The sequence below is a fragment of the Lissotriton helveticus genome, chromosome 5_1 (assembly GCF_964261635.1).
Source record: "Lissotriton helveticus chromosome 5_1, aLisHel1.1, whole genome shotgun sequence".
NCBI classification, from domain to species: Eukaryota; Metazoa; Chordata; class Amphibia; order Caudata; family Salamandridae; genus Lissotriton; species Lissotriton helveticus.
The window spans coordinates 2,041,388,354-2,041,405,378 of NC_136065.1; the positions used below are offsets into that span (position 1 = coordinate 2,041,388,354).

General features: G+C 42.9%; 1 protein-coding gene across 1 annotated transcript in view; it reads left to right on the forward strand.

Moving 5' to 3' along the window:
- The first annotated feature begins 9,413 nt into the window (after positions 1–9,413).
- LOC144753962 (LIM/homeobox protein Lhx9-like) overlaps positions 9,414–17,025 on the forward strand; it is a 70,755-nt gene continuing 63,143 nt past the window's right edge. The window contains exons 1-3 of the mRNA XM_078641482.1: positions 9,414–9,527; positions 12,210–12,412; positions 16,243–16,646. Of these exons, the coding sequence (XP_078497608.1) occupies positions 9,414–9,527; positions 12,210–12,412; positions 16,243–16,646 (721 nt within the window). The remainder of the gene's footprint in view (positions 9,528–12,209; positions 12,413–16,242; positions 16,647–17,025) is intronic.

Below are 17,025 nucleotides of genomic sequence, written 5' to 3' on the forward strand. Positions count from 1 at the left end.
ATAAACGAGGTAGCAGTCTCTATGAATAATCTGGAGGTTGATTACCCTAAGATAAATGGACTCGTAGTCCCACTACTGTTATACGCTGATGATGCGGTGATTATGGCCCGCACTCAGCGGGGTCTCCAAAAGGCACTAACGGGATTCGCAACCTTTATGAGCTCTAGAGGCCTAATAATAAACGTGGGGAAAACTTTTACGATGTCATGCACCACCAGAAAAAAAGTACCTGACTGCAAAACCTATGTTAATGATTCAAAGATAGCAATGTCCAAAACTTTTTCTTATTTGGGGATTATTTTCAGCAATAGAGGGACATGGTCTGCAGCGATTACCTCCCGAAACCTGGCTTTTGCCCGCGCAATAGGGGCGCTTAAGCAATTTGCCAAAAAACTTGGCGGGAAACCGGTAGACACACTACTTAAGATTTACGCAGCAAAATGTGTATCTACAGCTGTCTATGGGGCGGGGATCTGGGGACTTGCAGATAGCTCTGAAATCCAAAGGGTGGAGAATGCTTTCCTGAGGTATCTCCTAGGAGTCCCGCGTTCCACATCTATTACAATCTGCCACAACGAACTGGACAGATCCCATATTAGCGATCTGATAAAGATAGCCCCAGTCATGTTGTGGCACAAGATCTGGACATGCGAGGACACGACCTTCAATAGGGAAATAATTCAAGATTGTCTGCAGCAAGTGAATGGCGTTAAACAGCCATGGCTGGCATATGTCAAAAAATTTCTGAACTCCATCGGCCAACCAGAATTCTTTTTAGACCCAACCTCATGTGCCCAAATCTCAAAAAAAGCATTAAAAGAGACATGCCTTGGTCTACTGGAGGAGAGGAGATATTATCTGGATGGGAATAAGTCCACTATTATAGCCCATCGTCAGATACTCCATGATCATGGTCTTCATCCTTACTTGGAGCCAAATTTCTCCTGTTATCACAGAATGCTTTTAGCACGTTTGAGGACAGATTCTTTCTTCAGATTAATAACGTTCCCTGTCCCAAATGACTGGTCTGTGAAATTGACAAAATGCCCGTGTGATGGAGTAGCTACCCAGACTAATATACATTGTATCCTATTCTGCAAGTATTATCACTGGGGGAGAAAAAAACACCTGCTGCCACTACTAAAGCTGTGGGGTGTGAGAAGTTGCAAAGCAGCCCTCCATAGATTGTATTTGCTCCAAGATGAGCTTACTATTATAGTGATGATAAAATTCTTGTCGTTCATTATAAGATGTAGAGGGTCTATGAGAAGTGAGTAGAAGGCTGAGGGTTTGTAGGAGTATTATTCTGTGCCTAATAACACCACATAATACATAAATATGTCATATTTACCTCAACCTCCTATCAAGTTAATGAATTAATTTTTGTACCAAACGTTTTTAGAAAACTTTTTATAACTTTTAATACTAGACTAAATTGAATGACCAGCGCAACGAATAGGAATTTTTGTACTTAAATGTTTAATGTTGGTGTTTTAATTGTATTTTGTAATGTTTGCTTATATGGTGTTTGTCAAATACCGAATAAAGCTATCTTTGAATTGAAATTGAATTGAATTGATATGATCTTCTAGCTTTCTTATATGTCACCTTAGCGTCATTGTCATAGTTTCGTCGCCATTTGCGCTCTAAAAGTTGAATTTCAACTAGTTGTTCTTTTAAGGTGTCTAGGTACCAGGGAGCAGAAATGTTTCTTTTTCCTATAGTATTTTTAGTTCTTTCAGAGTTTCTAATTTTGTTTCCAATATCAGTCATCCATCTTTCGAATTTTTGATAGTCTATGGTAGTTTTCCCCGAAAGAGTAGGTTTACTTTTCTCGACCCAGCTTGTGAGATCGGGGTGTTTCATGATTTTTCCCCAGTTGGGTAAAGTATTACCCTTATTTACTACCTCTTTAGACTTCAATTGACTCCCTGTGAGTTCAATATTGAATTCAATGAAGAAATTATCAGTCCAGGTCTGCGGTATGGGATCATTAACCGTCATTTTATCCAAATTGGAACTGATACAATCAAGGGAGTGTCCAGCTTTGTGAGTGGCTTGGAGAGTCTTGAGAGTTAAACCCAGGATCTGTAGAATTTCTTTAAAGTGAGAGGCATGACTATCATAAGAGTTGTCTAAGTGGAGGTTTATATCGCCAATAATAGTAAAGTTGGAGTATCTAAGGATCAAGTCGCTCAATATTTCACTCACACTTGCAAGAAACTTCGTGGGGGTGCGAGGAGGGCGATAGAGCAATACTCCCGAGAAGGTAAAAGTGTCAAGCACTTGAATGCAAAAGTATAAACTCTCAGCTTCTTCAATGTCAGGAAGCTCTCTAATTGAACATTTATAGGTATCTCTATAAATGATAGCCAGGCCACCACCACACTGTTCAGTGCGATCTTGTCTACAGATAGAGTAGCCAGGGGGGATGGCATGGACTGTGTCAGGGTTGGAACAATCCCGAAGCCAAGTTTCTGTGATAAATAAACAATCCAACTCATTTTCGTTAACTAAATCAAATATGTGAAGAGCATTTTTACACATTGAGCGAGCGTTTATCAGACCACCCTTCAGATAGTTGGGAGTCGATTGATTGACAATAAGGTGGTCGAGTTTTAGTGTATGTCTGCAGACACAACAACAAATGGGACCTGCCCACTTGTCTACATTTAGAGTATGGTGGCAGTGAGAATGGGGGGGTTTTAACGCTAAAATGGCATTTCCTCAATAAGGCATGGCCTCAATAAAGCGCCGGGACACTCCTATGGAGTAGCCGTGCGCTATAAAAAATAAATGTATAACATAACATAACATAACATTTCTAGATAGGGGAGTTACCTGAGTATAATGGGTGGCCTCGGCGCGGACGAGCGCAGACGAGCTAGACTCAGGCTCGACTCCGGTGCGACAATGGCGCGCCCGCTGCTCGCGTTCGCTGCGCGAAGCGGTAGCCATCTTTATTTGTAGTCCCTTCTACAGCAAGGGCGCTGGGACTTGTAGTTCCCTACCGTAGTTGTCAGGGGTCTGGTCCCGCGATTACCGGCCACAGTACCTAATCGTCTGTGAGCTCGGAGGGACACAGGTAGGTATGCAGTCTATGCTGTTAAGGCAGTGGGGTGATTTTTAAAATGGCAAATGTCAAAGCGCCGCAAATGAAAAACAATAACACAAAAGTTTTAAAAATGCAGACAGACTACCACCCGGCTTCCGCCTCAGGTGCAAGGGTTATTTACATGCCAATGGCAGGAGCAGCCTAGTAGTAGTTCACCAGGCTCCCGCCTCGAGTGTGACAAGGTATGCTGAACCCAGGACAGGATTCAAAGCTGTCTCCCCATGGTCCAAACTCGGCTCTAGCTAGTAGGCCAGGTCTCCTCCCTTTACTATCGATCTGCACCGAAAACGACTTCACAATATCAACTTGCACTTTATCATCAAGGTAAGCAGATGTGGAGGTAGAATACTAGGGCCAGATGTACCAAAGGGTTTTACCCATTCTGTGTCTATGGGAAAATGTGTTCATACATAATGCCCTAACTCTGTTCTTCCCTTTATATAATTACCTTAACTTTATAGTGGAAGTCGGTATTTGCGCTGCTCGGTATTTTTCTCCTCGATGTGGTGACTTTCAACAACTGGAGAGTGGAGACAGAGTCAGGGCTTATATCTCAGTGACGTGCAGCGGAATCTCACTGTATGATACTTGAACGGCAGGTACAAGCAAAGTATTTAATATTATAGGTCCAGGGTGACAATAGTCAAAATATTTCACCAAAACGGAAGTTTGCAAAATTTACAGTAGCGGTACGGATTTGCATTAATTTTTGCAGATTGGTTCGACTTCAAACATTTCTTGGAATTTTGTGATTCTGATGGAATTTCTGCTACGCATGATCTAGCAAACTCTCGAAAACTGGTTCAAACCATCAAAATTTCACAGAAGTGAACAAATATGGAAAAGTCACTGCGTACTTCATTTTTTGTGGTACAGTCTGCTTGCACCCTTGACCCAGTTGTAGCATCTCTTCTTACTAGTTTAGTATCTACGGACATAATTAACATTTAGGTTACAGAAATCCAATGAGAAGGCTAAGATGGTTTGAAATAACTGGCACTATATGGTCACAAGGTAAACTACTTTGGCTAGCTTATGCCAACGTCAGCGTGGGGTGGTGTTATCTGCCTTACCCCTCTTATGCTCAGGCATGGCATGGGTCTGGCAAGGCATATACAAAGTTAAACAAGTCTTTAGAGTTCAGCGTTTTTTCATGTCGGGTCTCACTTTTTTGCACATTATTGTCACACAACCAGCTCCGCAGTAACCTAAGTGACTCCTTCATAGGTTGATTTCCTTTTCTTCTCAAATCCTGTGCTGGATACTACGTTTCCCTGTGTGGACACTCTTCTGTTGTTGATAATTAGAACCTGGGGGACTGAGAGTGTCTCTTCCCTCTCTCTCTAGTTGTTGGTATTATTCCATCATAGAAGGTGCCACTGGATTCAAGCAAGCCTGGCAGATGAGGGTTGTTACCCCGAAATTGGTCCCAGGATGTTTGTTTCCGGTCCAGGGAAGTCCTGGCTTGGCAGTTCAGGCTGGACTGTTCCCATTAGGAACAGGGTGAAGATTTATTTGCAAATGGCCGGGTCTGAACTGGGGTGGCGAAGTGAGCTAAAGAACGATGATGGATTTCACCCAGATCTAATAGTTACTTGGGGTGAGTGTCTGAAAAGTTCCAGCGCTCCGTCCCTCATCTCCTTGTGTTTGCATCAAACTGTCAGACACCAGAGGCCAGTGTTGCACAGCCACCGGAAAGGCGTGCGTGGTAAGAGACACTTTGGCAGGATGTCCAGAGATGTGACTGAGAGGTCAAAGAAGAGAGAGCAACCACTGCCCACACATCAGAGAGAAAGTGAGGCCCCTGTTGTTCGCCATAGCGATCGAACCTTTAGCGGCGCGGGTCCGACTGGGGCGGGCGTATCAGGGGTTGGGCATATATGGACAGGTGCATCATATCGCGTTATATGCTGATGACCTCCTGCTGTTTTTGGCGGACACTGCGGCCTCCCTGCGGGGAGCTAAAGCTTTACTTCAGGCGTTGAGCAGGGTGTCTGGCCTCGGAGTGAACTGGACGAAGTCGTACCTGTTCCCGACTCGGGCGCGCGGACCATGCCCACACTCTTCGGAAGGGGTGACCTAGGAGGAGCGGAGCCTTCGATACTTGGGCACTTCGATCTACCATACTAACATAGACATTCTGGAGGGTAACATCGGATCGGCGATCCGACTCACTAAGACGAACTTTGACTTCTGGGGTACGCTTCCCCTATCCCTGGCGGGAAGGGTGGCACTCCTTAAGATGGTGACTCTGCCGCGGCTGCTCTATTTTTTTTGGACTCTTCCGGTCTGGATCCCGGCGAGCTACTTTCGTCGTCTACGGACCATGGTGACCGGTTTTCTGTGGGGCTCGGGTAGGCGCAGGGTGGCACTGACCACGCTTATACGGCCTCGGGCTGAGGGGGGTCTAGCGGTGCCGGACTACGAACTGTACTACCTGGCGGCCCAGCTACAGTGGTTGACACAGTGGGCAGCGAGAGCCACGAGGGAAGAGAACGGATCTGGTGAATCAGAGGGGCCGGTACAGGTGATCTCCCGGATTATACTGAGCCTGCCGATGGGGGACCTCCATCTTACTCAGGAATTTGCGATGGTTCGGAAGTGTTGGAATAGGTATCTGCGGAGAGGTCGCATTGCGGTGCCATACGCATCGGAGATCCCGCTCAAGCTATGCAGGGCGCTCCCGCACGGGGGTTCATGGCACCGCCTAGAGAACTGGGAGCACCTGGGTCTGGCGACCGCCTAGAGAACTGGGAGCACCAGGGTCTGGCAACCATTGGAGATCTATATGAGATCTATATGACGACGGAGCTCTAATGCCTTTCGACCTCTTGCAAGATCGCTTCGGGCTGCCGAGGGAAGACTTCCTCCTTCATGCGGCACTGACTGCGGCGATCCGTAAACACTGGAAGGCGGGTTTGGTGGAGCCCCCACTGTCCACGGGCTGTCAATACGTGGTAGTGGCCGCGGGGACGGTTAAGGCTATAACGTGCCTCTATAATCGCATGGCTGCGGAGGCTCAGACCCCACTAGCAGCTCTGAAGGCGAAATGGGAGGCGGACTTAACAACGGAGATCCCTGAGATGGCGTGGTCTGGTATAGTAGAACGGGCCTGGAAAGGGACGCGCAATGCGAGGTTTCAGCTGGTGCATTTTTACATTCTACACAGAGCGTACCTGACCCCTGACAAGCTCCATAGGTATTTCCCGACACATTCAGCGGCCTGCCTGCGCTGTCCGGCAGCAATGGCCGATTTCCAACACATGTTCTGGTCCTGCCCGGAACTCCTTTTGGCAAGGGGTGGTGGAGAATCTGCGGGAGGTCACTGAGAGAGATTTGCAACCCACAATGGCACACTGCGTCCTACACTGGTTCCCACACACATCAAAAAACAAAATCACTAGTAAATTCCTAGACCTGGGTCTGCTGCTAGCGAAGCGAGCCATAACGTCCCAATGGAAAGCAAATAGGGGGCCCACAGTGGAGAGATGGTGGGCGGAGCTCACTAAATGGGCCAGCTGTGAGGGGGAGGTACGCCTGCAACTAGCACTTAGGGCAGGCACTGATACTGCTCTGGAACGGGCCCGGGCCTGGGAGCGGCTGGTACTAGAACTCACAATGCCGACCTCTGACAGTGAGGGCTCCCCCGCAATTAGTTCTGGTCCTTAGGCACCCTGGCTTAGGTGGGTGCTAGGCCCATTTATTTCCTGGGATTGCCCCGCGTCCCACGTGTTGACTGCACTTTCCTACTGGCTAATCCTGATTGTCGGTCTCGGACCTGCTGTGCCCGCAAGGGAATCGGACTTGCTCTTGTGAACCTCTGACATGCCTGGGGGGAGGGATGGGTGTAGGGGGGTGGGATAGGGGGAAAGGGGTTACGGGATAGAGGGGTTTAGGGGGGGGAATTGAGAGCGGGGAGGAAAGAGTTGTTTGTTACTGTTCAGTGCTATCTGGACCAGGTGCGGGGGGAACCTGTTGGTTAGAAACGCAGCATATGCACTACCTGAGAAACAGTTACATGTGAATACCCTTGCAGCTCTTAGCGAATGATACTCTCCTGTCTGCTGCCGCTCGACCTCCGGGATGTGTGCTGAATGGCCGTGTTAGACTAAGTATTCCATGTCAGAACTTTTATGCCACGAATGCAAGATGCTGCCCTCGTTGACGACTTGATTGTGCACGTATTAATGCTGCAATAAAAATTTTGTTAAAAAAAAATCAAAAATCAGAGAGAAAGTGAGAGAGCAAATGTAAAAGGGGCACCAAATGATAAAAGTAATAGACGTCACCCACATTCAAGACGTCAGCCACTATGGAGTCCAGGCATGGGTATGGTTCAATGGATTGGTTGAACCTGCAGGATGCTAAATGGTCATTAGGTTCAAAGAGTTCACGGACTCACCCTGAGACAGAACTTTCACTCTATTTCAGCCAATGCTGGAGTTTGGAAATCAGACAAGGCGATGTTTTGGGGAAAAAGAGACATAACAGCGTGGAGGGAGTGCACAGAACTATAGGTATGGAGGTGGTAAACATAGCTCTTAGGTTGTGGCTGATAATGCCCAAAATGGGCTATTCCACTCATAGGAATATTGCTCAGTGGGTTGATAAGGCTGTTAAAGACATATGTGTCCAGTCTGCTGGTCACAGTGTAGCCCCAGTTTATTCACCAGTTGACTACACATCGCCCTCTGGTGGCACACCTACACGTGGGGTCAGTGGGGTGTTAACCTGCTCAGGAGTGGGCACACGCCATGGCCCCAGTATATAATATATATCATAGGGATATAGTGTAGCATCCTTCAAAAATACATATAACGCCTTCACCTTTGTCTTGAAATAGGACGGGGAAGACGAGGTAAGGCCAACGAGGGAAGGACCAATCAAAATCAGTGCAATAATAGACCCATAAAATAGTTGCTTTGAGATTTTGACATTTTTTGTTTTAGAAAAATGGTCTGGTGGTTACTTTGAGAAATGTGGTCGTTTTATTTTTAAGATGTGGTATAGTCATTATGTAAAGATTTGGGGAAGCTGTGTATTTGGATGGGCTGTAGTAGCTATTTTGAGGTTTATGCTGGATATTTGATATATGATCAAGTGGTGATGTTCAGACTTTGGCTGGTGCTTTATTTGAGATGCAGTCCTTTAATCCGGTGGACTCATTGTAGACTGCAACACCAAGAAGCCTTACTTCTAGTCCTCTGCAATTTATGCATTCCTTGACAATACTTTCTGCACCCTAGTAGTTTATTCTTTGAATATATGTCCCAGAAACAGGTTGAATGTTGGTATGAAAGTTTATATTAAAAGTTTAAATTGATCAAAACACTCATTCCCCGGAGACCCTGGATGCACACTGCTCAGGGATCCTTGTTTGCTTTATTCCCTCTAGAAGTTAGTGCTACTTTCACAAATGTTGGCATAGAATACCAGTGAGAGGTATTAACAGTGGCCTCTTTTACCAATTCTGCATAGGAAGGCATGAGAGAAAGTAGATCACTATGGGCCGTATGTATCATGCAAATTCGCAATCGCAAAGGCCGAAATTCGCAGAATTTCGGCCTTTGCAAATGCGAAGTTGCTAAATAGAATGTATGAAGCAAAACTGGTGCAAATTTACGATTCCTTATTTTGCAATTGCATTTAAGAAATCACACATTTTGCGATTCTTTAAATGCAATGTATATAGCAAAAACAATTAGCAAAATGCCCTTAAGGAATCGCAAATTATCACCAACTTCTAGTTGGTGGTAAGTTGCGAATTCCTTGAAAAATGCACATTTTTGCATTTTTCAAAGTGCCATGTAACGCACATACATGCCCTTAGGGCATGTATGTGCCCCACATGTGCTCCCATGCATATTTCAGGGGTGCAACAGGGTGTCCTTTGGACTCCCCTGCATCCTTAAAATTATTCTCAATTTGCGATTAGCAAATTGCGAATCGCAAATTGAGAATAACTTCCCATTCATTCCTATGGGCCTCCTGGCCCTTAGAAATGAATGGGAAAGTATTCCTTAATTGCGATTCGCAATTTGCTAATCGCAATTAAGGAATTTTAAGGGATCGCAAAAAAAATGCGAACTTGTACATACATACCCATTTGCGATTTTCAAATACCGATTTCTTAAAAGTCGCTATTTGAGAATCGCAAATGGGTATCTTGATACATATGGTCCCAAATTCGCATTTGATGGAAAGTTGAGAAAGCCTCTAATTCTAACCCACATTTCCTTCTTTCAGCAGCCCGCCTACTTGCATTAAACCACACTGCAGGTGAACGGTAGTGTCCCCAATGGCTGGGGGTTATGGCTTCTGTTACTCAGCAATGCTGTTCCAAGGCTTTCCTGAGGGAGACATGGTTGAGAGAGGGATGGAGAAGGGCCCACAAGACCTACGGTTGCCAACGGTAAGTATCAAGCACAATATGGAGTCCTTGATACAGCACAGTTTTTTTTTAAATACTAATACATTTTCCTTGAACACTGATTCTTGAGGTCATTTGAAATAATACCTTGTCTCTCGAGATTAAGAGGTTCTGTATTTTGCTCAAAAGGAAATTCTTTGGCCAACACAAATTTCGTGATTACAGAATGTTGCTTTTTCAGAACTTTCGGGTTCTCAACATTCTAATGGCTAAATTAGTGCAAATAAATATACAGTGAACTAACAAGTACACCACAAAGAGATAAAGCATCAGAACAGAAAGATAAGTGAAAGTAAAAGGTGATAGCCAGGGTGCCAAAAGGAACATATGCATGAAAGGAAATACATCTCAACAAATAAACCTTAAAAATGCACTTGACAAAATGCACAATTGACACTGTATAGCTCGAAACCGGATATACTTGACATTGTTGGGCCTGTTTCTAACCAGTATGTGTATTGTTTAGATAAGAAGAGATGCATGATGCAATCAAACATTTTTTATTACATAACCATGACATACAGAAATGGATGTGTGGAATTTATTGTTGAAGTTTATAGTCACAATCAGATGTTTTACCACACACTGAATTTTGAAACTTCATGCCAACTGGCAGAAGATGTGTGCAGGAATGTAGTATTATATTTTAACTATTTTTTACCAATACATATTTACAAGAGAAGAAAAATATAAAGAAAACATTCAAAATTTAGGAAAAACATACATAAAACAGAGTATGTGGCAAAACTCTTTTTTAATTTGTATTAATCATAATCTGTTCTTGTAACAACACTACATTTTAGTGTTTAGGGCATGCAATATTGATATTCAATAAGAACCTTGTCATTGAGCTAAAATATAGAAATGTAGAAAAATATAAAACAAGTGGAATAATTTAAAGTTCAGTCATAATCAATTGTTTTACCAGCACCTAATATTAAAGCGTTGTACCTCATGGCAGTGTTTGAAGGGAAGCAATATCAATATTTATTAAGAACCTTATTCTCTAACAAAAAATGTAGCAAAATACAAATAAAGTGGAATGCGTAAAGAATATGACAGATATGGTTGAATACAGCATACCTGTAGGGAGCATGATAACTACTGCTGATCCAGTGCAGGAAAAATGGTGAATAGCCACCCGAGACGCAAATTCTTAATTATCAGTTGCCATCTTTAGGGTACCACATGTTATTCAGATTGGTGTACCAAAATCAATCATTAAGAGGAACTAGACAGTGAAGCGATCTAGCTCTATGGTCAATGTGTGCTTCAGTATTAAATAGTACAGAAGTAGCCACCAGGTTATTCTCAGAATTGTTTATTGCACTTCATAATTAACGTGTGAACACGTACTGAACAATTATTTTTACAAGAGACACATTTGAAAACCTGTTCATTTAAGCCCGTTACATGGGTCAAATGAATTAGCTATGCGTGCTCCCACATAATGTTACTCTGTGCAAAATTTGATTCAGAATATATATATTTTTTTAAATATTAAAACCTACATTTGACAATAAAACGTATTAAAATCTTCTTTTAGTCTAATATAGTTATAAACTTTTAATAAAAACAATTTAAATACATAACAATTAAATTATTTCGTCTCACTAATAAATGGATTGTCTCCTTGATAGGCAATAGAATTCAACAATGACGCTATCTGAGTAGTGTATTCTGTTGGCTAAAAAGTTAAATACAGTACCAGTCATTTAAGTGTTCAGTATTGCACTTCATGAATCAAACTTAAGAATACCTCGGTTAGTCATTTGAATGAACTCGTCCACAAAGTTTGAACCCCTATTATCTCAGTGGTAACTACTTTTTTTGATTTCAATAGTGTATTCAATTCTTCATTAAAACTATATGGAAATGATTCGAACTTAACAATCAAAAAGCTTTCTCTTTTTCTCAATAGGTGTTTTTGTATCTCTACCCCCCCTATTCAGTTTATACTTTTCAATTGCCACAACCCTGACTTCAAGAAATGTAGAGGTACATTTTTAGTATCTAATGTCAATAGGCAAGGGGTATCTTACAACAAAATTCTTAAAGGCCCTAAGATGTTCCTTCCACCTCTACTTTTCTGGTCTGATGGCTGATCCAACATAAATTTAAGAACATGCACAAGTGATAATTTAAATGTAAAATGTACTACTACAGTGTAAAAGTTCTTGGACGGATATCTTTTTTCGTTAATGAGTCTTAAAACTCAAACTGCTTATTATTATTTTTCCTTGAATAAGTTGAGCTACATTATATGCCCGTCTTATCGCGAATGCCATTATTTTGCTGTGGTAATGTGATAAGGGTTGGTGGGCCACACAGTTTATGGTGGGTTCTGTTAGAGAGCATTATGAGGTGTGCATTACAATAATTAACTGTATAATATGTGCTTTATGGATATTATTAAATTATTTTAAAAACTATGACTGAGAAGTGAAGAAGAATTTGAACACCTAATGTCTCAGACGTTTATGTTATGCCATTCTTTGGACCTGTCCTGAAAAAGGATTAAACTTGGTTTAATGTATGCCCTCTGATTTGTTGGGGAAGTGAGGTTATGCTTTGATTGTGCTATTGACCTTTGACACCAAGAGGTGGAGTTGTTACTATATGAATCGTTTGGGCAGTGAACAGTTGTTTTTTCTCTGTCCGTAGAATCGGCGCTCCATGCAGGTTCCAGCAGCAGCCTCATGTGCCGGCTGTGGTGCCCACATCTGTGACCGGTACTTCCTGTTTGCAGTGGACCGCCACTGGCATCTTTCGTGCCTCAAGTGCTGCATGTGCCAACTGCCCCTGGGCTCTGAGCTTACCTGTTTCTCCAAGGATGGGGGCATCTACTGTAAGACAGACTACTATAGGTGAGGTAGAACCTACCCAGAAAACAGGCTGTGCAGATGGGGGCTGTGTCTATCCTTTAGCTGTTATGCAAAGTTTGGGAACCTCAGAGAGTGGGTGCTTCAGATAAGATCTCAATCCCACAGAACACCTTGGGCAAGATGGAAGAGCTATTGCTAAGGTAATCTTTGATCCATGAGGGTAGATGCCATTGCACCTTTCTTTTCTTTTTATGGCCTAAAGCTGCTTAGATGCCATGTGGGCCTTATAGAAGTCTTCCCGAAAACGCTGGAAGTGAGAATCTTAAACACCATCGTCTTTTTGGTTTTGTGGGTTGGGTAGCTCAGAGGGTTAATGCATATGCACCCATCTAAGGCTGGCGTATTTCATCTTTATGAGGTTGATGAAAGAAGTACAAATTAATGTTATAGTAACATCATTCATAGCACTTTAGAACTGCAAGAGAGTGGCAATAAAAAAACATATAGAAACAAGTTATACAATTAGCTGCAAAGACTTTCCAATGGCAGAACACACACTCTACCATGCTTTTAACATAACATAGCATACATTTATTTATTATAATCAGCACTATAATTGTTCTATTACTATAAGCAATGATAAAGACAATTTCTCTTAACTTGCTATTTAAATTCAAATGATTATTGTATTTGTGCTTTTATCCTTATTGTTAATGTTTTCAATGTTATCATTTTAATAGTACTGTTCGCTTTAATATTACAACTGTTGGTATAATTATTGAAGTTTTATAGGGTTCCTGTACCCATCCAGTATCATGAATAGAACTATTTAAATTGTTTTCAAAATCTACTTTGGGCATGCAAAGGGCTCTTAACATATTTAGTGGCTTTTGCATATGTCGGGGATTGGAGATCAATTTACAAAAATCCAAGTACATGGCTTTTAACGCAAATACCAGTAATTGCGCAAATCCCTGACTAAACAGAAGGGCCTTTGTGAGGGTGTCTAATTTTAAGTATTTAGGGATCAAATTAACTGAAAAAATGGAATGGGGGATACAAATAAAGAAAGCAAGCCTAAAACTGGCCCAGTCTACGAGGGGCATTATAAAGGTTTACAAGAGCTGTACGCACAAAGCGTTAGGCCCTGCGGCAGAAGTTTATAAGGTACAGGCAAGGGGGGCAGCCTTATATGGAGCAGAACTATGGGGCCATTGTCCATCTACCCCTTTGGTATTGACAGAGAATTCATTTGCGAGGTAATTGTTGGGTCTTCCCACTAGTTCCCCTCTAACACCACTTAGGATGGACCTAGGGATCAGTTCCATGCCAGACATAATTCCCTCCAAACCTCTCCAATACTGGCGACGCCTCTGGAGTACTCTCGAATTAGCCCCCTATAAGGTTGTTATGAATATGCAAGGTGCGGGGAAACTTCCCTGGTTCGCATATATTAGGAATACATGTCAGGACCTGGGAAGGGTAAACATGTGGTCTTCAGCTGAAAAAAATTGCCTTAAGACCCCAAGAAAGGCACTCCTCGAGAGTTACAGAGAATACAAAGTGGGCCAGCAATGGCGAGGGTGAAGTTTGGGTGTTTAACTTCCAGGTTTATGGAAGTAAAACAGCAATATAGCCTAGAGCCTGCGCTAAATTACATGGAACCGCTTCTAGCGAAGAAGCTTTTCCTCCAATTTAGACATGGGCTGCTCCCGCTTCGAACTTTTACCAATAAGTGGTTGGGCTCCCATAATCTAGATTGTCCAGGGTGTGAGCACGTAGAGGAAACTAAAATGCATGTAATTTTCTTCTGCCCCGCCTATAGGAAGCCAAGGTCTCGGTGGTTGCTACAATTGTGTAGGAGTATGGGGACTAGACATTGCCCAGAGATTTTGAGGCTTTTTAAGTATGACACCGATACGACTATTGTGTTTTCCATCTCACGGTTTTTGTACTCCATGTGGTGGCACCTGCAGTGCCATTTTAAAGAAAGAATCCATAGGTTATTCCCAGTCCAATACTATTTACTAGACACGTTATGCTATGTACCGCTCCCTCTACAATTATGAGTAAATGTAATCACTGTAGCGCATACCTATCCCTTCTGCAAATTAATTATTGCTAGGGTGTTTTATCTATAGATTTTTTTTAGTTATTTGATTAGGTACAGTTAAATTTTTACAAATTGTATTAATCAGGTACTTTTTAATTCTGAACGAAACAGTTCTCTGTTTACATGTACTTTAATCGCTCCTCACTGAGCACCTAATGTAGAAAATATGTACTGTATGGTTATTGCATAACTCTGTGTTCGAGAAGGTTGAGTTGGCTTGGGAGAGTTAACTTAAGAATGCAGATATGAATGTATATTTAGCAACGATGTTCCTGTGCACACGAAATTCTCATATAGTTCTCAAGTGAGAACCAAAATATAATCGACCTTCAAGAAATGATCTCACACACCATCAGTGTGGGATGAAAGAAATGTAATAGTTCCGCATAAATCAGTACAAACAAGAGCAGAAAGCAGACACGTGTTTCGTCACACCGTGTGCGGGTAATGACTCATCAGGGCTGTGAGAAAGGTGGCCTTGTGTCAAATGGCGTGCCAAGCGTGGTTGAAGTAGGGGTAATATGGGTATCGAGGGAAACAGCTTCCTCAGCAGAGGAAACAAAATGATAAAATGGATATCGGGCACGTCTCAGGACGGGTCTGTCCTAGTAAGCGTGCTGCAGTGTAGCATCGGCACGGATAAGTGCAATGGACAATCTCATCATCCGGATGATGAGATTGTCCATTGCACTTATCCTTTCGTTTCCTCTGCTGAGGAAACTGTTTCCCTCGATACCCATATTACCCCTACTTCAACCATGCTTGGCGCGCCATTTGACACGAGGCCGCCTTCCTCACAGCCCTGATGAGTCATTACCCGCACACGGTGTGACGAAACACGTGTCAGCTTTCTGCTCTTGTTTGTACTGATTTATAAGGAACTTTTAAATTTCTTTCATCCCACACTGATGGTGTGTGAGATCATTTCTTGAAGGTCGATTATATTTTGGTTCTCACCTGAGAACTATATGAGAATTTCGTGTGCACAGGAACATCGTTGCTTCTCACCTGACAAGGGATACGTATCTCTGTCTACGCAGGGGTTGTTTTCTGCTGGTTTTGTTCCCCTGACCTGTTTCGCACCGAACATAAAAGTGCCTCACCACCCCCTACATACTGGGAACTTGCAGAGCGCCAATCTTCCTGACACTCTTCAAAACCATTCTCTCACTTTCAATGAATGTATATTTATAATGTTTTTAATACCAAAAACAGAGTATTTTTTATATGATGTGTTTATATTTCGGCTACAATGTATTGTTTTATTTTATGTGCTTTTATGGTCCGTGTGGCTGAAATAAAGATTTTTGATTGACTGATAAACTGCAAGTACTTCAACACAGTGGTTCCCCCTTCTGTAACGCCACTGTTGCCACTGTCTGGTCACAGTCATTGAACTAATTATTTCTTTTAGATGAGTATATGAACTACATACATCATACATTTGGATATGGGTAACTGTGAATTAAGGAGATATTGTTCACTTTGGGGTTTTGAGTGACATCATGGACAACTCGAGCTTTGTGCTCGTTGTCTGTTTAATGCCACATTTTTCAGAGTTACCCGTCTATAATTCGGTATCTTATTGATCCAGTTGTTACCATTATAATGATCATCAGCAGCGTATCAGTCCCTATTATTAATATATTTTGAAAAATATTAGTGTTATTATTATTTTCATTATTATTTTTATTTTAGTAATATTATTTTATTTTTTGTTGGTTTCTCTGCTTGAACTAACTAGTTATTTTCCCACCAGGCGTTTTTCTGTGAACCGCTGTGCCAAGTGCCATGCAGGGATCGCGTCTTCGGAGATGGTGATGAAGGCCCGCGAGGCGGTCTACCATGTGGGCTGCTTCTCCTGCCTCCACTGTGGTGTGGTGCTGCGCACCGGTGACCTCTTTGGCCTCAGAGAGGGTGAGCTCTACTGCCACCGGCACTGCCAGGTCATGGGGCCAGAGGAAGAACAGGAGCCGGAAGAGGCAGACCCTGGCCCACCTACTGATAGCGGCCTCCTGGTTACTGACCGCCTGCCGCCAGCGGACACACATACCATTGACATCTCCGCTCTGGCTCTCCTCAGCAGCAAGCCACAGCGGAAAGGCCGGGGACGAAGAAGGCGGAGCTATGGGGGAGCTGTCAGTCTAGGGATCTGCACTCCAGGTGAGTGTTCAAGTCATCTTTCATAAACAACAAATTGTTAAAAGATACACAATTAAGCTTGAAGGTCAATCAGGTCTGTGTGGGTCTGCTGTACACCTTTGTGTGTAGGCTAACTTGAAGGTCCCAAGTTTGAGACCTGACATGGCCAACCCAGCCTTTTATTTCTTCTAATGTCAATGAAATAACAACCGAGTGTCATTGAGCTGGGATAAAAAGGATATTAAGTAATATTTGATGGTCACAATAAAACAGACGGTGAGCTTTGGAAATACTGAAAGAGGAGCCCAGGAAAGGGACGAGCTGGATGCCCTATGTTGTCTTTGACTGCCATTGACCTTGAAGTTACTCTCACAAATGGCTTTGTGAGTCAGGCCGGATA